The sequence below is a fragment of the Ascoidea rubescens genome (assembly GCF_001661345.1).
Source record: "Ascoidea rubescens DSM 1968 unplaced genomic scaffold ASCRUscaffold_29, whole genome shotgun sequence".
Lineage (NCBI taxonomy): Eukaryota > Fungi > Ascomycota > Saccharomycetes > Ascoideales > Ascoideaceae > Ascoidea > Ascoidea rubescens.
Window position 1 is genome coordinate 136 of NW_017962941.1, and position 19658 is coordinate 19793.

The 19658-nt window shown below is 32.7% G+C and overlaps 9 protein-coding genes across 9 annotated transcripts; 6 read left to right on the forward strand and 3 right to left on the reverse strand.

Annotated features, from left to right (window-relative positions):
• Positions 1-291: 291 nt before the first annotated feature.
• Positions 292-1618, reverse strand: ASCRUDRAFT_63256 (ketopantoate reductase family protein). The gene has a single exon (XM_020191324.1). The coding sequence runs from the start codon at positions 1448-1450 to the stop codon at positions 395-397; it is 1056 nt and encodes a 351-aa protein (XP_020044151.1). The 5' UTR covers positions 1451-1618; the 3' UTR covers positions 292-394.
• Positions 1619-1741: 123 nt separating this feature from the next.
• ASCRUDRAFT_78342 (uncharacterized protein) lies at positions 1742-2995 on the forward strand. The gene has a single exon (XM_020194218.1). It carries the CDS (start codon positions 1958-1960, stop codon positions 2675-2677), a length of 720 nt encoding a protein of 239 aa, XP_020044152.1. The 5' UTR covers positions 1742-1957; the 3' UTR covers positions 2678-2995.
• Positions 2996-3030: 35 nt separating this feature from the next.
• On the forward strand, positions 3031-5087 carry OLE1 (stearoyl-CoA 9-desaturase). The gene has a single exon (XM_020194219.1). It carries the CDS (start codon positions 3408-3410, stop codon positions 4869-4871), a length of 1464 nt encoding a protein of 487 aa, XP_020044153.1. The 5' UTR covers positions 3031-3407; the 3' UTR covers positions 4872-5087.
• A 350-nt stretch (positions 5088-5437) lies between these two features.
• Positions 5438-6856, forward strand: ZPR1 (zinc finger-containing protein ZPR1; the record flags this gene model as incomplete). The annotated part of the gene is made up of 1 exon (XM_020188668.1): positions 5438-6856. The coding sequence occupies one exon, from the start codon at positions 5438-5440 to the stop codon at positions 6854-6856; it is 1419 nt and encodes a 472-aa protein (XP_020044154.1).
• An 806-nt stretch (positions 6857-7662) lies between these two features.
• VNX1 (calcium/hydrogen antiporter) lies at positions 7663-10413 on the forward strand (the record flags this gene model as incomplete). Its single annotated transcript, XM_020191016.1, has 1 exon — positions 7663-10413. The coding sequence occupies one exon, from the start codon at positions 7663-7665 to the stop codon at positions 10411-10413; it is 2751 nt and encodes a 916-aa protein (XP_020044155.1).
• A 532-nt stretch (positions 10414-10945) lies between these two features.
• On the reverse strand, positions 10946-11218 carry RSM19 (mitochondrial 37S ribosomal protein uS19m; the record flags this gene model as incomplete). The annotated part of the gene is made up of 1 exon (XM_020191017.1): positions 10946-11218. One exon carries the CDS (start codon positions 11216-11218, stop codon positions 10946-10948), a length of 273 nt encoding a protein of 90 aa, XP_020044156.1.
• Positions 11219-11455: 237 nt separating this feature from the next.
• Positions 11456-13967, reverse strand: TKL1 (transketolase TKL1). Its single transcript, XM_020194220.1, has one exon. It carries the CDS (start codon positions 13826-13828, stop codon positions 11786-11788), a length of 2043 nt encoding a protein of 680 aa, XP_020044157.1. The 5' UTR covers positions 13829-13967; the 3' UTR covers positions 11456-11785.
• Positions 13968-15743: 1776 nt separating this feature from the next.
• ASCRUDRAFT_10715 (uncharacterized protein) lies at positions 15744-19203 on the forward strand (the record flags this gene model as incomplete). Its single annotated transcript, XM_020188670.1, has 3 exons — positions 15744-15828; positions 17597-17797; positions 18938-19203. 3 exons carry the CDS (start codon positions 15744-15746, stop codon positions 19201-19203), a joined length of 552 nt encoding a protein of 183 aa, XP_020044158.1.
• Positions 19204-19238: 35 nt separating this feature from the next.
• Positions 19239-19658, forward strand: ASCRUDRAFT_132224 (uncharacterized protein). The gene has a single exon (XM_020189043.1). It carries the CDS (start codon positions 19337-19339, stop codon positions 19571-19573), a length of 237 nt encoding a protein of 78 aa, XP_020044159.1. The 5' UTR covers positions 19239-19336; the 3' UTR covers positions 19574-19658.

Genomic DNA, 19658 nt, shown 5'->3' on the forward strand with positions numbered 1-19658 from the left:
ATTCAATTGTGTTTTGAGAAACAGTTTAATCATGCTTGATTTTGGGAGTTTTTGGTTTTTGTTTTTTTGTTTTTGTTTTTACGCTTGAAATTTAATTTTCATTAAATTTTATCTCTTTATCATCTTGTTAGTTTTTTTTGTGTTTAGTTTTTATTCTATATTTTTCAATTTTTATTTTAGTTATTTGGTTTTTTGCTATTCATTTAATATTTGAGTTTTATGTTATATTTTTTTCATATTTGTTTTATGTATTTTTTTGGAATTTGCAACATCTGTTAGTGAAATGTGTAGGTTTACATTATTTAGGGATAATAATTAAGATTAGGTTATGATTTTAATGGGTTTTATTGTGTAACATAAATCAATGATATATTTTCTATAGGAATTAAATTAATTAACTATAAAACTTTTCTTTATATATTGGTCTTTTTTCTGGTAATGGAGGAATTAGACAACGATTTTCTTTTAATCTAAATTGAACAATTTGAAGTAAATCATATAGAAACGATAATTTTGGACAGTCAACATTTAAATATTTAGCCTTTCTCAATAAATTACCTAAAATTACTTCTAGTTCCATTGGATTCCCTTTTTTCACGTCAACTAACATCGAAGGCTGAAAGTAATCACCATCATCAGAGTGTACAACTGAGTTGATGACATCTGAAGGTAATTCAACGTTATCAGCTTTAGCAATTCCAATAATTTCATACATGATAGGAATGGAGATTTTATCTAAACCTCCAAAGAATTCTAATCTTCCAGTGTCAACACCTGTCAAAGCACAAACTGTGTTAAGAGAAGCATTATAAACTAGTTTTCTATATCTATAATATTGAGCATCAGGAAAATAGTTAACGTCGTTTTTTTCATTGGAATATATTGAAATAAAGTGATTTGTTTTGAGATTTTGAATTTGTAAAGGGATGTTTTTATTATAAAAGTAGCTAATGAAGGATTTATCTTTTTGTGTTTGAGTAATGAAGGTGTTAATATTGTGAGAGCCTATATGAGAAATACCACTTAGAATAATATTATTTGGATAATTTTGAAGATAGGGAACTTCGTTGCCAAAACCATTTTGGAATAGAATTATGGTTGTCTTTTTTTCATCAACAATGGGATTAATTATTTTTTCAAAATTGATAATATCAGGTAAATTTTTGGTAGCAATAATAATATAGTCGTAAGGTTTTAAAGAGGTAGAAGATTGAATATCTGGAAAAATGCGACAATTGGGCTTCCAATTTTTAATGAAACCGTAATCACAGGAGTCGATTGTATAACCAGAGTTTACAACCTTAGTATAGTCGGATCTAACGAGAATAGATACATTTGATTTTTTATTATAATCTAAGCCATATGCAATGATTGAACCAACTCCACCAACGCCAATTATGAGAATATTAGGGATTTTATTTGAGGTTGAGTAATCAGAAATGGAGGTCATTTTGTGTGATAGATAAAAGAATTTGAAAGGTTACGAAATGATAAGATCAGATAGTAAAACAAAAAAAATAAAAGAAAAAAGGAACCTAACAATTTAAAAATATAGTACATTTGAAGAGACAAACTTTAGATATATATATATGGGAGTGATAATAAAGACTAAAATGGCAGACATAAACCAACAATTATAGAGTTCTTAAGACGGAAAAACACGACAGTGCCAAGATACCACAATATAAAAAAAAAAAAAAATTGATACTAAATTAGGTTTTGAATATTAGGCGCGTTGACCAAAATGGCAGTTGCGAGAGAACGATTCGAAAAAAACCGAAATCAAAGGAAGAGTCAAAAGTAAAAACGGAATTACTAAGTTGAGACATTTAAAATGAGGAGATAGATATCAGAAATATAAAGAGAAGTTAATAATAGTACAAAGAAGAATGAAAACAAAAAATAACTATAAAATCGATCGAATAAACAATAAATCAGCAATAGGTAAACAAGAATAATGAGTGGATTTTTAGCAGTTCTACAGGTGGATAATACATTTCATCGACCACCGGGAGATAATGGAAATATCAAGACATGGGAGGAAATGGGAATTCCAGCCAAAATTTATATTGTCAAGGGATTAACTACATGTGAAACTGTTCAAAGTGGAGGGAAGTTTAGTGATCAATTTAAAGAAACATACTTCAAAGTGATATTAAAGTGCATTGAGGATGGAGCCGTCGCAGTTGTTACAGGATGTGGCTTTTTGGCTACATTACATGAAGAGATGGTGAATAAATTTGACAGTATCTTGATTGGAAGCTCATCAATCTTGCAAGTAGGAGTTGCAAGACAGTTTGTTGGCAAAGACAAGACCATTGGAGTGATCACATTTGATGCCAAAAACTTGACAAATGAGCATTTGCGTGTGGCAGGAGCACCATTGGACACGCCGGTGGTAGGTGTAGCCGACGGGTCGAGCTTTCAGAAGATGGTATACCAAGAGGAGGAGTTCCACCACGAGCAGCACGAGCAGGATGTAATGGAAGCGATGGAGAGACTCGTGGATCAGTGTGGAGGTCTAAACAGACTTGGAGGAGTGGTGTTGGAGTGCACCAACATGCCTCCCTACAAAAGAGCCATCTGGGATAGATACAAGCTTCCTGTGTGGGACATTACCACTTTAGGCAAATGGCTCTACGAGGCCGCACAGCCCAGACCATTCGCCCGAGAGTGACCCGGTCGTTGTTCTGTCCCACTGTGTTGGTCTCAATTCCACCGGGCAAGCGCGTGTATATGTGATGCTAAGCATCATGTTGCCTGGATGCACTGCATTAAGCGTGGTTCAACACCTTTTCAGGCGCGCGCTGCGATTGGCCAGCGTCCAGCCCAACAATCCCTGAGCAAACCAACAACAAAGTGACCGTAAACGGAAGAAGGGTAATATGCTTGCTTCTCTGCCTTTTGTTGCCTTTGTGTCAGGGTTGCCCGGTCTGGCCGAGGGAATTTATATTATACTGCGATGCTCTGCCTCCCTTACCTCCAGTTTAGATCTGATTTTTCGATTTCGATTGTTGGTTCTAATATAAATTTGAATCAATTATATTTTTTTGTATTCTTGTATCATCTTTATCACTTTTTTTTATTTTTTTCTCTATAAATCCCCCAATTTTCTATAAATTCTTCACAAAATCATAAAAAAATCAAAAAAAATAACTAAAAAATAACTAAAAAACTCAAAGATATCTTAATATTCTTTTTTTCTCTTTCTTCTGGTAGTAGACAGTTAAAAATTTATTAACTTAAATTTTACTCTAAAGACAACTTCATTTTATTCAATACTATATCAATATTCTTTTTTCTTTATTCACTTCAATAGAAAATATTCTATTACTATTCTGCTTTCCCCTTATTGGAATATCCTTTTACTACCCTTATCCCAACTACCTATATTCGATTCAACCATCATGTCTTCTATTGATATTGTTGATTTAACTGCAGTTTCTGCTATTGCTGCAGGCACAAATAAACCTTCAAGAAGGGTTGTTGCTTCTGGTATTGGAGGCAAGTTAATGGGCTCAAAAGAAATGACAACCGTTACTGCTGAGCAACTAGCTCAAGATTCTATAAATGCTTTATTAGCAAAAGATCGTGCTGACAGATTAAAATATTCAAAATCAAAACATATCTCTGAACAACCTTGGACTCTTTCAAACTGGCATGATCATATAAATTGGCTTAATTTAATTCTTGTGGTCTTTATTCCTTTATCTGGTTTCTTATCAACTATATGGGTTCCTGTTCACTCAAAAACTTTAATACTAGGCTTTAGCTTATATGTAATGAGTGGTTTATCAATTACTGCTGGTTATCATAGACTTTGGTCCCACAAAGCTTATCAAGCAAGAGATCCTGTTAAATTAATATATGCTTTATTTGGTGCTGGCGCTGTTGAAGGTTCAATTAAGTGGTGGGGCCACTCTCATAGAATCCACCATAGATATACCGACACTAATAGAGATCCTTATGATGCCAGAAAGGGTTTCTGGTACTCTCACATGGGCTGGATGCTACAAAAACCAAATCCAAGATACAGAGCAAGAGCTGATATCAGTGATTTAACCGATGATTGGATTGTCAGAGTTCAACACAGACACTACATCCCTATAATGCTTTTTATGGCTTTAATTTTGCCAACTATAATTTCTGGTTACTTTTGGAACGATTATTTAGGCGGTTTTGTCTACGCTGGTATATTGAAGTATTTTGTCATTCAACAAGCAACTTTTTGTATTAATTCTGTGGCTCATTGGATCGGTGTCCAACCATTTGATGATAGAAGAACTCCAAGAGATCACTTTTTAACTGCTTTATTGACATTTGGTGAGGGTTACCACAATTTTCATCACGAATTTCCAAGTGATTATAGAAATGCTCTTAAATGGTACCAATATGATCCAACCAAACATGTAATTTATTTATCCTCATTAGTTGGCTTATCTTATAACTTAAAGACTTTTTCTCAAAATGCCATTGAACAAGGTATATTACAGCAAAAGCAGAAGAAACTAGATGCCGAAAAATTAAAACTAAACTGGGGTACTCCCTTGAATGAGTTGCCTGTTTGGACCAAGGATGAATTTTTTCAAAGATCAAAAGAACAGAAGGGCTTGGTTATCATTTCTGGTATAGTTCATGATGTTGCAAACTTTATTGCTGAACATCCAGGTGGTCAACCTCTAATCAAAGCCTCTTCTGGTAAAGATGCTACTACTGCTTTTAACGGCGGTGTTTATATTCATTCAAATGCAGCCCATAACTTATTAGCAACCATGAGAGTCGCTGTTATTAAAGATGCTGTTGTTAATGGTAATACTTATAATTTACAAATGGAGACCTTGAGAAAGAAAAATAAATCTCTTGATTATTGATTTCTTTAATATTGAATTAATTTCTTTGTATTTGTCTAAAAATATTAAGAACTTATAAAATTTTACTTCGTTATGATTGTCTTTTAACTACTATACTATTTCTTATTTTCTTATAATATTTTTATGTGACTAGATTATTTTATTTCAAACAAAAATAATTTACTCATTTATAACCTATAATATTATATTTTGTTTTTTTGTGGGATTTAAAATCTCTCTTTCTCTCTCTCACTTGTAGAATATAAGCAAACAACTAAAGTTGTTTGAATAATATTTTCAGATTAACTCAGTTTTTGTATTCTTTTAAAGCCTCCAGATATAGTAATATTGTTTTGATTAGCTCATGGATGTAAACTGTTTTGCTTTTAGTCCTGATTTAGAATTAGCGCCTTTGAAACCAGTTCAGTGGGTGGACTTTTTGTTTTGAAAAATTTTAATTATTAATCATCGGATGGAACGAAGAAAACATTTGATGATGTGCTAGCAGTAATTTCCAATTAAATTTCATTCTAACAATAAGAATAGAAATAATCAAAAAATTCAAAATTCAAAAAAATATAAGAATAATGGCAAGCGAAGAAAAAGAAAACTATTTCAAACCAGTATCTGAAGTTGTAGAATCAACTGAGGTGTATAATGATGGGATAAAGAAAACTGATGCTCATGACTCAGCTGGAAACTATATTCAAGAAATACAATCTTTATGTGTGAATTGTGAAGAAAATGGTGTGACAAGAATACTATTAACAAACATTCCATATTTTCGAGATGTTATTTTAATGTCATTTGAATGTCCTCATTGCGGATTTAAAAACTCTGAGATTCAACCGGCAACTGAAATACAAGAAAATGGATCAAAATACGTATTTAGGATTGAAAATAAAAAAGACTTTAATAGACAAATTGTCAAATCTGAGACTGCTACTTGTAAATTTAAAGAACTAGAAATTGAAATTCCCCCTAAAAGAGGGCAGTTAACTAATTTAGAGGGATTATTAAGAGAAATGGTTGATGATTTACAGAGTGGTCAACCTGTTCGAAAATATAATGAACCAGAACTATTCAATAAAATTGAAGGGTTCATAAATAAAGTAAACGATGCTATTGATTGCAAAGAAGGAATATTACCCATAACATTTACAATGAGCGATCCTTCAGGAAATTCCTGGATTGAGTTTGTTCCCAACGAAGCTGCTCACAAGTGGTCTCTGACAAAATTCAAAAGAACACCAGAACAAAATGTATTTTTGGGTCTAATTACTCAAGACAAAATGGAAGAAAATAAAAAACTAGCAAAAGAAAGAGAAGAAAACGAAACCAAATTTGCTAAACCAATTTCGAAAGGTTTTATTTCTGAGGAAACGGAGATTGAAAATTTCGAAAATGAAGTCCAAACATTCTACGCTACTTGTTCTTCATGTTACAAGCCATGTGAAACACACATGAAAATGGTTAATATTCCTCATTTCAAAGAAGTCATTATTATGAGCACGGTTTGTGATCATTGTGGGTACAGATCCAACGAAGTTAAAACTGGGGGAGCTATTCCAGAAATGGGGAGGCGAATTACATTGAAAGTAGATGATCCTGAAGATTTGAAGAGGGATCTTTTAAAGTCAGAAACCTGTCAATTGGTGATTCCCGAAATCAACTTGGACCTAACACCAGGCACCTTGGGCGGTAGATTTACCACATTGGAGGGAATTCTAAGAGAAGTTTACGAAGAGCTTCATAGCAAGGTTTTCACCGAAACATCAGACTCGATGGAAAGCGAATCAAAACACAGCTGGCAAGCTTTTTTTGAGAAGCTACAAAAGGCAACCGATGGGAAAATGGTGTTTACAGTGATCATGGAAGACCCATTAGCTGCCTCCTACATTCAAAACGTGTATGCTCCCGATGACGACCCCAACATGGTGGTGGAAGACTACGAACGAACCGAAGACCAAAACGAAACGTTGGGCCTCAACGACATGCAAACATAGCTGGCTGTGGTGCATCAACAGCCGGTTATTTTTTCCTGCTCAACTTCGAAGGTCCAGGGTGCATGTTTATTGTGCACGCATGTTTATTGTGCATTCTGCAGCTTCCACCGCCTGTTGAGCGTGAGCGTGAACGTGACTTTATTTACAACTCTATTTAATAAATTCCACTCTCGCTTTTTTGTATAAATAGTGTCCGATTTGTAGCTGGAATCATTCTGTCCATGGATTATGGTCATAGACTATGTTTATTGTTGAATTAGATCTGTAATTGTGCTCTCTGCTTTTACGCTTTGCTAGCTATTGTCAAAATGAGTTCCAACAAACAACCAAACTCAAATCTCAATTCTCCTCTCAATGCTCCTGTTCCTACTCCAGCATCCCTTCAACTATCTCAAACCTCAAACACTGCCAACAACACAGTCAGAAAAATCAAAAAACATCACCATACAACTCTCAATTTGCAAAGATTGCCCTCCCACGCCAACATAGGTGTCTCCTCTTCTGTTGTCCCCAACACTTTGTCTTCTAAAAATCGTTTGATTTTTAGTGTTGACGATGACCAGGATGAATTTCAAAAAGACTTGCAGAGAGAGTATTTTGAAGGTTATCAAGATGCCTTAAAAGCGAAAATTCCCAAGAAGCAACAGAAAAGTTTGGCAAATAACGAAGTTGCTACTTCTCCTTTAATTACTCCCATGTCGCCTTCTCTGATGCTACCTCCCCCAGCCATTGGTTCTCAATCTCAACCTCTACCTCAAGTTCCAACTGTTTCTAATGAGTCTTCAAATGCTCCTGAAGACGTTAGTATGGATACTCATCGACTTAAGCGCTCTAATACTTTGAATACCACCTACACATCTTCTGGCAGAAATGCTATCGCTAATGCAAACCCAAATCAAAATGCTGCATCCCTACAAAATTTCGATTTAAATGGTTCAGACTTGCAAAACGAGTCCGATTATCCACCATTTCTCAATCTCAATACTAACAATGACAATCAGGAAAATTCTGCTGACAGTGAAAGTATTTCTTCTTTGGAATCTTTCACATTAAGGGAAAGACAAGATGCAATCAATACTACCCATCCTTTTGGTATCAGAATCTGGAAACCTGCCCTTTATAAAAAAATTCGTTCTGTGCAAAGACAAGCCGATTCTGATATCCATCAAGTAAACAAAAATATTGGTAGAAAAATCACATTTTGGGTTTCTATCGGTAATATTATTTGGTTTTTAACTTTTGGCCTAATATTGTTCATCACTTGTTTGATTGGGTTTTTCTTCACTCTCTTGATCAATTTATTCTTTTTAAATTTGAAAAAATCTTCCAAAAATAATTCGCTCAACTATACATTTTTTATTTGGAAATTAGGATTGTACTTTTTAAATCCTTTTGGAAAAGTAATTTATCTTTATAAAGACTCAAACTATATCGATGAAGATATTAATGAAGGTATAACAATAAGAGAATATCAAAGGTGGAGAAATAATACTGACCAAAGAGGTTTATTTTTCTCTTCAAGAGGGATGAGAAATTCAAGCATGGGCCAAACAAATGTCTTAAATTCAAATACTAACAGTCTTGCTGTTGGTCCTGGTAACGAAATAACACCATTATTAAGCCATCAACCTTCGATTAACGGATCTGTTATGGGTGACGGTGATGGAAATTATCATTCTTTAAGCAACGATCCTCCTTTTAACCCAGAGGCAGATGAGCATGATTATATTGATTTAGAAAACGGTGCAGCTAACAAAGTTAGATTTTTCGGTAGAGGAAAATGGAATGTTGGAAGACTAGCTTTTTATATCTACTATTATATCTTCCTAGCTCCTGTGTTGTACATAATTTCATTTCTTTGTTGGTTGTTGGTTTTCAGTATACCTATGTCCAAAGTAACAACATTGTTGCTCAATCATTTAAGAAAACACCCCTTGGCTATATTTTTCAAGGATGATAAAAACTCTTCAGCGAAAAACATAAACAATTCAAATATTTTGCTTTGTACTTACAGATTCATGGGCTTCCATTATTATAAATATACAGTTGATGGTACTAATGTTTTCTTAATTAACTTAATGTTTGGTGTGATTTTTGTTATTTTTGATTTTTATTTCCTTTCTGAGTATCTTGAGCTCGAATTATTTTTAACTCATCCTTCTGTTATTTTTGGCCTTTGTCTTGCTAGTGTTATTCCCTTGGCATATTTTATTGGTCAAGCTGTTGCATCCATTTCTGCTCAATCCTCTATGGGGGCAGGTGCAGTGATAAACGCATTCTTTTCGACTGTTGTTGAAGTTTTTCTTTATTGTGTTGCTCTCAATCAATCTAAAGGGAAATTGGTTGAAGGATCTTTGATTGGATCAATTTTAGGTGCTGTTTTATTGTTACCTGGGCTTTCAATGTGTGCTGGTGCTGTCAAACGAAAAACTCAAAGATATAATCCCAAATCGGCTGGAGTCAGCTCAACAATGCTATTATTTTCAATGGTTGTCATGTTTGCTCCAAGTATTTTTCAACAAATTTTCGGTGCCTATGAAATTACTTGTACCCAATGCAACTCAGGTGAAGCAATTACTTCAAATGATTGTCGTAAATGCCACTTTTCTATGCCGAGTTTAAAATATGATATACTATATTCTCAGTTTTTGAAGCCATTAACTATTTTTGCTTCCATAATATTATTTTTAGCTTATTGTATTGGCTTATGGTTTACTCTTCGAACACATGCTGCATTGATCTGGCAAACAAATGTCGAAAGAGAGAAAGAAGGTGGCAAAAGTATGGCAAATTCCACAACATTAAATTCAGCAGGACCAGAGATGGGTCATTCTCCTAATCTTTTACCACTAGATGAGACATCTGGTATTTCATCTTCAATTAGAAGACCTTCAATTACGAGAAAGATATCCTCAGCAATTCAAAATATTGCTCATACAGTCAAACATGAGATTGAAGGTCCATCAAAGGAGGAGGAGGAGGCAGCTGCTGGGGGTCATGACGCTCCAAACTGGTCCAGAAGTAAATCAAGCATTATTTTGTTAGGTGCAACTGTTTTATACGCCATTATTGCGGAGATTTTAGTTGATTGTGTTGATGTGGTTTTGCAAGAATTCCCTATTAACCCCAAATTTTTAGGATTAACTGTGTTTGCGTTGGTTCCAAATACGACAGAGTTTTTGAATGCTATTTCTTTTGCAATGCACGGGAATGTTGCTTTATCCATGGAAATCGGTAGCGCATATGTTTTACAAGTCATTTTGTTGCAAATCCCAGCATTGGTAATTTATTCAGTGTACAATCTTATGAAAATACCCAGCGAAGAAATTGTTGGTGTTAATTTGGAAAATAACTATTTTACTTTATTATTTCCGAGATGGGATTTGGTGATTTCCATGATCTCTGTTTATATGTTTACATATATTTATGCTGAGGGAAAGTCCAATTATTTCAAAGGAAGTTTGCTAATATTAATGTATTTGGTGGTTATTTTTGGTTTTTACTTTAGTGACATTGTCCAAGATGCTACTTCATATACATTTCATGTTTTTAATTAGGCTGAAATTTGATAACTGAACAACCAGAATATATTACCACTTAATAAATAACAAAACACTCAAAATAAGTATAATTTATGATTTGACTTTGATAATTAATTTTTTTCAAGATTTATTTTTCCCCTTTTTGCATAAATTGGTATTTTTATTTTATTTTTCAATTGTCTCTCAAATTTTATTGTGGGGGCGAAAATATTTAAAGATTGAAATTGTTTTTCAAGTTTTCTGTTTTTATTCAATATTTTTCATTGTGTCCTCTTTCATTATTTTTATTTCACACTTTACTTTTTTTGTATTTCTAAAACTACTTTAAAATCTTTAAAATAGGTATATGCATCCAAAATACATTTCATTATATAAAATATTTGGGTTTAAAACGATTAATATTGTAATATTTACAGTGTAATAAGTTTGTTTGTCTGTTCTCAATTTATTTATTTATTAATTTTTATTTGTTTATTTACAAAACACTCCAACAGAAAATTTCAGCAAAGCAAAAGCAGGAATCAATTATTGCTAAATAGTGTACCTTTTAGTTCTTGGTTAAATTGTACTTGAACTTCTTTCTTGTAGGAACAAATTCACCTAATTTGAAACCCACCATTTCTTGTGTAATCGATATTGGAACATATTCTTTACCATTGTGAACTTGAAATTTAACACCAACAAACTGCGGGATGATGGTACAAGACCTAGCGTTTGTTCTTATTGGATTTCCAGTCTTTAATGCATTTCCTATAGGCAAAGGCACAATATAGGGTCCCTTCCAGACCGAACGTTTGAATAAAGGCAAAGCAACTTTCATCTTGAAGATAAAAATTAACACTTAGGAACAAAGCATCCTTCGAAACTTGAGATGAATTCTGATATGAAAAACGAATAAAGTCGGGTAACTCGCTCTCTACGACTTGAAGAGGCGAGAATTTCGAGATTCGATTATCATTGCACACTTTTAAAAGAATTTATTTACAGAATATTTTCCTTTTGTAAAGGTAATAATCAACTGTAATAAAATGATTAGTTACATACAACGATTGATGTGTTTAATTTGCTTTTTGCATTTATTGAACTATTCATAAAGTTTGAGGAATACAAGGTCTTTTCTTCTACACAATGTTTTGTTCTTCTGAATTACATCATAGAATTTATTTGATAGTTATCTGGTGATTGTTTTTTAGCAGGAGAAAGACTAATACTTGCGAAGTAACGAGGGATAATGAGTTGGTTTTAACAATTGCAATAATGGAATTTTCATTAAACTAAAATAGAAGCAAAATAAAAACATCTGCAAAAATATCATTAGGCGAACGTAGATCTAAAAGTTTAACCTGAAGTGGAAAAAGATAAAACTATAAAAAAGTTACAATAGCATTTAAAATGGTTTATTTAAAGGTGAAATAATTTCTTTACCTTTATAGTAGTCAACAACTTTAGTTGCCTTTTCACTAACACCTTCAATTGTAAAGCCAAAGTACTCATAAAGTTCATCTGCTGGACCAGAAGCTCCAAATCTGTCAATACCAAATTGTGCATGAGAGTATTTGGACCAGCCAACAGTGCTTAAAACTTCAACTGACAAAATTGGAACACCATTTGGAAAAACGGATAATTTGTATTCATCGGATTGTTCATCGAAAGAATAAAAGTCAGGTAATGAAACCACATTAGCATTAATATTCTTTTCTTCTTTCAAATGTTTGGCTGCTTCGACACATAAGGAAACTTCGGAGCCGGTGGAAACTAAAATAATATCTGGATATTCAGTTTTAACTAAAGTGTAACCACCTTTGAGAGCTTTCTCAATTGAAGAGCCTTCCAATTGAGGAATATTTTGTCTGGTAAGAGCAATAACAGATGGAGTCTTGTTAGTTGAAATTGCTTTCAAATATGCAGCAGAGGTTTCATTACCGTCAGCAGGTCTCCAAACCATCAAGTTTGGAATAGCTCTGAAGTGAGCCAAAGTTTCAATAGGTTGATGAGTTGGGCCATCTTCACCAAGACCAATAGAATCATGGGTTGCAACCCAAATAACAGGGTGACCAGATAAGGCAGACAATCTCAAAGCACCAGCAGCATAGGAAACAAAATTCAAGAAAGTTCCACCATATGGCTTCAAGTTATAACCATAAGCAGCAATGCCATTCATAATTGCACCCATAGCATGTTCTCTAACACCGTAACGAATATATCTACCAGAATAATCACCCAAGCCAGTGGAGGGAGGTTGAAAATCAACAGCGTTTGTCCATCTTGTTAAATTTGAGCCAGTTAAATCAGCAGAACCACCAATTAATTCTGGTAAAACCTGGTGAATATTTTGCAAAACAATTTCAGATAATTTTCTTGAAGCTAAAGATTTATCACCAGGTTTATAGGTAGGTAAGAACGATTTCCAATTCTCTGGCAATTGTTCGGAAATTAATCTTTTTAATAATTGTCCTTTTTCGGGATAAGCTTCTTGGTAATCATCAACTAATTTATCCCAATTTTCATTAGCAAGTTCACCCTTTTTTAAAGTAGTGTTTTTGTAAAAACCATAAACTTCTTGGGGAACTTGGAATGTTTTTGTTGGGTCAAAGCCAAATTTTGTTTTCAATTGCTTAATATCATCTGGTTTCAAGGGAGAACCATGGACGCCGGCGGTTCCTTCATTCAAGGAGCCAAAACCAATTTTCGTTGTTAGCTTTATGAGTGTTGGTTTATCAATGGAACTCTTTGCTTCTTCAATTGCAGATTGAATAGCAGAAAAATCATTATTACCATCTTTCACCCATATAACATTCCATCCGTAAGACTCCAATCTTTTAGTGACGTCCTCAGTGAAAGCAACATCAGTAGAACCATCAATGGAAATATGATTATCGTCATAAATAGCAATTAATTTTGATAATTTAAGATGACCAGCAAGAGACATGGCTTCAGAAGAAACACCTTCCATAAGACAACCATCACCTAAAAAAGCATAGGTATAGTTATCAGAGATGGTGAAATTCTCTTCATTAAAGGTGGCAGCAACGTATTGTTGAGCAATTGCTAAACCAACAGCATTGGCAATACCTTGACCAAGAGGACCAGTAGTGACATCAATACCTGGGGTCTCGCTTTCTGGATGGCCAGGTGTTTTTGAGCCTAATTGTCTGAAGTTGGATAAATCATCTAAAGTTAAAGGATAACCAAATAAGTGTAATAATGAATAAAGTAACGCAACAGAATGACCATTTGATAAAATAAATCTGTCTCTATTTAACCATTTTGGGTTTTTGGAGTTAAAATTCATCTGCTTCCATAGAAAATGAGAAACAGGAGCTAGGCCTAAGGGAGCACCAGGGTGGCCAGAATTGGCTTTAGCAACTTGATCAACAGATAATAATCTGATGGTGCTGATTGCCAAATTGTCAATTTCTGAAGAAGACATTTTACGAAAGAATTGATGAATGAATAGAACGCGATTGAACACTATGATAAAGTAATAATAATTACAATTGCTAATAGACAGAAAACAAGAAACAGATGAGTTTATAAGAAAAGAAGAGTTGAGAAATACAACAACCAGCTTTTGCAACAAAAACGGGCCAGGGATGTAATGGCATAAGGATGGGAATTGAACTTGAGCTGCAAGGGAAGGGTAACGGCTGCCTTCAGCAAACAGAGAACACTTTCCGCTTTCGTCGGCCGTTGTGCTGAAATTATCCGTGACAAGTTATACACATGTATCACGTAAGCATGTTCGTGAGAGCAGGGTAACATAAATGCACAACAATGCATCTCTGACAGAATCCACACTGGTGGTCCGCAAGAGCTATTAACTACAGAGGACAATACCTATCAAACGATGCTCTTGCTTTGCTTTCTGCATTCTATTTCAATTGCAGACTATCGAATTATGACTGAGACCGATAGGGTTTCTAGAAACTTGTATATGATTAGAAAACCCATAGCGAGATTGATCTTTATAAGTTAAGGAATAAACATGCATCAATAATATATACTGCAAAATAAAGCTAAGTGGCTCACATTTCAAAAGACAGCTCTCAATTCAAGTCATCTTGTTGATTATGCAGTTAATTGTTCTTCAGATGATGAATTTACTAGCCATTAAACAATAAATAAATGAATTTTCTCCAACTGGATACAATTAAGTTAGACTACTCTATTGAGCAGCAACTTAAAATATTTCTAAATAATGAATTAACATCAAGTCAAACTTAAAATTAGAACCCATCTTTAAATTGTGTTGCTTCCGAAATTTTTGGTGCTTGTCGTAAATTATCTGGCAGTAAAAGATCAAGTGGTTTTGTCATTTTTGCCCCGCCAACTTGCTGACATCACTGGTAAAACTCGTGTATTTGCTGATATTTTATTTCAAATGGTGAGCGACTACATTACGTTAATACCAAAACAATTTATCAAATGATGGTAGCCATCTGATATTTCTATTCAATAAGGGGATGCTGATGTATTGCTGCATTGATCATGTCAAATGCAATCAAAATTAGTTTCAATTAGAAAGATCAATTCTAATATACACATTGCTTGTTCATCTCAAACGAGAGCAATTCTAGTACTTAGCAATCTGATTTATGATAAATGAAAAATCTGATTAAAAAGGCATAGTGTCAGATAAAAGCAAAGAATCAGTTCAAACCATTACAGCTGAGGAGTCGCGTTTAAACAATATTTAAAGAAAAAACATTATTATTCAAGTGAGGATAGTTTATAATAAAATGAATTTGCAATGAACATTAAATTCTAGATTTGAAATTTAGATTGAAGTTTGGGAAATTTTGTTGGTTATTACTTGAATCGCTCGAAATCATCAATCTCAAATTGATTACAGATAGTAGATAATATAGTTTCGAGGAAGAGATGTAGAAGAAAACAAGTAATGACAGTTAGAATAATTGAATCCCTTTAAGATAAACTACACAAATTAGTATTTCATTACCTTTATGGTCCCATTGATATTTGTTTTCCAAAAGACCTGCCGGCTCATCTCTTCCATTTAAAATAACTAAATTTATTAATTATAACTAATTTTGGATTTAGAAAAGAAAGATCAAGGTAATTTAATTAATATCTAACGCTGACGCAATAACACCATTTTAGAAGTAAATGAATTAAAAAATAGCTTTAGCAGAAATAAGAGTTTTGAGACTTTTATAACAGCTTCCAAATTTTTATAGCAGGCGGAATAGGAATTGAATGAAATAGATTTGGTAGATTCGGTATTTAAAGAAGGAAATACAAATGAGGAATGAATCAATCGCTAGGAATGAAAATTGGAGGATTGAGGAAAAGCAGAGAGATTTGATTACTTTGATAAATGGAACATGTTAAAATTCAATTCAAAGATTGAAAGCAAATTTGGATTATTGAAGTTTGAGCTATCAAACATGAAGGTCTTGCGGTATTTGAGTGTAGACACTCAAAATTGAAACTAGAGTCTGCTGAAATTGACAATATATCGTTATGAATTATTAGCGTGGATGAAATCAACGATTTATAAAAGTTTTAACATAACCATTATTTGGACTTTGTGAACACATATATTTGATCAATTCAAAATTGAGATGATCATGTAAAACCAAATTAAAATAGAAATTCAACTTTGACTTCAACATACCGTTTACCTAAATTATTGTAATCAATTTTTTATTCAAATTCAAACAACTCATCAAGAATGCTTTTATGCAAAAACATTCTACTAGGGTAGAGTTTGGAATTGATTTTAAAGTAAATAAAAGATTTAAAACATGTCAGATATATCTCTGTGCAAGGGTTTGCAATGAGTTTCTGAAAAGTTTAACCACCAATTATGATAGTGGTGGTTAAACTGTTTAAAAAGAAACAATGTAAATTCATCAATAAAAGGTATTTGATAGGTTTTCCTAATAAGCTATTTTGTAAACCCAAATCATTTCCCAAGCAGTTAAATATAAAACAAGTTTAAAGGAAATTTCATTGAAAATATTAGTTTGCACTTTTCTCTACAATTGGTAGAAGGGGAAAGGGTAATGTAATGTCAATGGTTACATCGAATAACAAATGTTGGATATGACATGAGAGTTTGAACCCCTTCTATTAAAAAGCAGAAATAGATTATCAGGAATCGCTCTCCTTTCCCAACATAAAATGTTGAGAGATTTGATTTGTTCTAAAGTAAAATCAAACATGAATCGGATTTAAAACACCATGAGAAGCACGTGCGCTAATGCTGAAATGGACCGGTCTGTTCTTTTTGGTCCCGCTGAATATTTCATCCTACGACCGCAGATTCGTCGCACTTACGTTTTCCCGCTCGGGGAAACACAGGGATTCGGCCATTGAACGATCGAAGTCTGAACAGACATTCTGGTGGATGCTGGATGATCTAACCATGATTTATTCCATTTACCAACTAAAATAAACAAAATAAACAAAAAAAACAACCAAATGTGGCTAATAACAATTATTGTCTAATATGGAATTGCCTAATATGGAAGTGTTTTTGGAATCTTAGCTTTCTTATAACTCTGAAAAGAGACATGGTGAAAATATTCTGTTTTATTATAATGGCAGGATTGTTAATAAAAAAAGTCCCAAACTCTTCACATCTAAACATTTTTCTGAATCAACATATCTACTTCCATTGAATTTGATTGGAAGGGTTCTTGCAACCTTTTACTCAAACCTATGCCGCTGACTACGTGACAGAACCTGTCCATTTGGCCTCTACCCCAAATTACTACTGGAAATAAAAATTCAATCCTCGCCATTACCATTTTTACATTGCAATCATCACTTTTTTGGGTTTATTCTAAGTTCATGAAATACCCCCAAAAACTAAACACTTTTTTTCACTAACAAGTTCAACTATATCTTTCCAGTAATGGAAAAAAAATTGAACCAACTAATCTATCACTTATCACTTGCCATTTAACACCCAGAAAGCACAGCTCACATCTCACTCAATTATTAATAGATTCTTTCAGTTTAGTATTTTTTTGAAGGTTGCATATATTTTTTTAACCAACTAACCATCATAATAATGAATAACCATTCCGAACTTTAAATTCTTTCTTTAGGACTGTGTTGATGATTGACAATAATACATCTATATATTTTGAGTTTTGGACAATCATCAATATAGAACATTTTAGAAATAATTAATTTTACAAAATTGCATCTTTTGTGGTGCCTACAGTTGAAACTAAAACAGAATTGGTTGTTGAAGATGACTTCAAAAAACGTAATGATAATGGTAACGAAAATGGTAATGTCAATGGTAACGCCAATGGTGCTGGTGGAGACAATGGTAATTCTAATGGTAATTCTAACGGTGGCTACTGGGGCTATTTAGGATATAATGGTAACAACAACGGTAATGCAAATGGTAACAGTAATGGTAATGGAAATTGAAGCCATTAACAACAATTAAGATTTTATTCTATATTAGCGTCAATCGTTATGCTAAGAACATATTTAAGATTGCAAATTTTTCTAAAAGTTCAAATTCATCATTTTAATTAATACTTTTTTCTCATCCACAATTTGTTTTTCACTAACATCCTTTTAATACCTTTTTGCATTGTTCTTGAACCGAAAATTTGGTCGGAAAGTTTGATACACCTATTACTATTTATCCTTCTTCATTTTATCATTTATATTCTTCTAATCAGGGTTTTGATACTGTCAAAACTGTTTATGTATTTTTCTCTTAGATTTACTTTTAAATTAACTTTAATATCGAATTTTTTCCGAACCCTGGGAATTGATAAAATCTCCACATAAAAAGTAATATTTAATTTAGAAATTAAAAGTTTAATATTCAAATTTTTTATTGATTTTGAATATGAATTCTTTTTTGTTCTATAAAAGTTTCAGCTAATCGTTATTAAGACTTTATTGTGGCTCTGCTATCTCTTTTGCTATGATTAAATTGAAGCTTGGACCATAAAGAAAATTCACTATAAATCGCACAATCTTCTCAAAATGATTGTTTGATATCCGTAGATTCTTGATCCGATTTACCGATTCAACGATTATTGTTGAAATTACAGGCGTTTTAAAACATTAAAGTAATTAGAAAAATCAATTGGATATTAGCTTTTTATTATATTAATAGAAAGTAATAATAAATAGTAGTTTATTGTGTCCCTCAGCTCTAAGACACTTATCCGTAAACTTACAATCAATCTCACTTTGCTGTTCTGTCAACCCAGCCGATGGCCAGCAGCAACGAGAAACATGTCCATCATCGAAAGCTGGAAAAGTGTGCAATTTTCTTGCAATCGTAGAGAAGTTGTATCTGAATTTTTGTGGGAAGACGATATTTTTCTTTTACTGAGTTTTGAAATGTGCAGCCTAAAAACAATATGTATAACAGTGTTTTTCATGTCTTTTTTGTTGGTTTTTTATCGTTACATTTTCAGTTGCTCAATATATTGCAATCCAATTTGTTAGCTATATTACTTGAAACAAATCAAAATGATTTCTTATGCCTTGGATCCAATTACCTATTTGTCTTACTATTACACCAAATAAGAGGATCTTTTGAAAAATTACATATTTACATCTTCTAATATTACTGATTACTCTACAATCTCTGCCATCTCAATTACTATCCTTTGTCAACCCTACGAAACCAAATACATTAAAAATGATAACTCTAACAACGACGATGTATTCATATACACCTGTTATTTTTACTATGTCTTCATCTTCTACTCAATTTCAATCAAATTTTACTACCAATTAAATAACAATAGCAATCAAAACAATAGTAATATCAAGAATGATATTTCCTTATAAAAGAAAAAAATTGACTCTCGAGTAGGATTTCAATCCTAAAAAATTCAATTTTAAACTTGATTTTTTATTTTAATTAATTAATTATATTATATACTACATTATATATAAAATACTCAATTTTAATTCTGTTAAAATGTTCTTAATGTGTTTTTTCCCTTTATCTTTTCTTAATTTAAATTTTTATTTGAATTTTCATTTGAATTTTGTGTTGATTAAATCTTATTTATACGAGTGTTTTTTACTTTGTTTCACTTTATTTTCCATTTTCCATTTTCCATTTTCTATTTTCCATTTTCTATTTTCCATTTTCTGTTTTCTATTTTCCATGTTCTATTTTCTAGTTTTTGATCTTCTAATCTTTATTTTTTAATTCACCCTTAAACTTTAATAAATGTTGATGCAATTAAAAACTACATGATATTACCAAACATTTAGTTGTCAAATCAACAAAAAAC

Bases quoted from the DNA above. Each gene is read 5' to 3' on its own strand.
- ASCRUDRAFT_63256 (XM_020191324.1), bottom strand. From the start codon at position 1,450: ATGACCTCCATTTCTGATTACTCAACCTCAAATAAAATCCCTAATATT.
- ASCRUDRAFT_78342 (XM_020194218.1), top strand. From the start codon at position 1,958: ATGAGTGGATTTTTAGCAGTTCTACAGGTGGATAATACATTTCATCGA.
- OLE1 (XM_020194219.1), top strand. From the start codon at position 3,408: ATGTCTTCTATTGATATTGTTGATTTAACTGCAGTTTCTGCTATTGCT.
- TKL1 (XM_020194220.1), bottom strand. From the start codon at position 13,828: ATGTCTTCTTCAGAAATTGACAATTTGGCAATCAGCACCATCAGATTA.
- ASCRUDRAFT_132224 (XM_020189043.1), top strand. From the start codon at position 19,337: ATGTTCTTAATGTGTTTTTTCCCTTTATCTTTTCTTAATTTAAATTTT.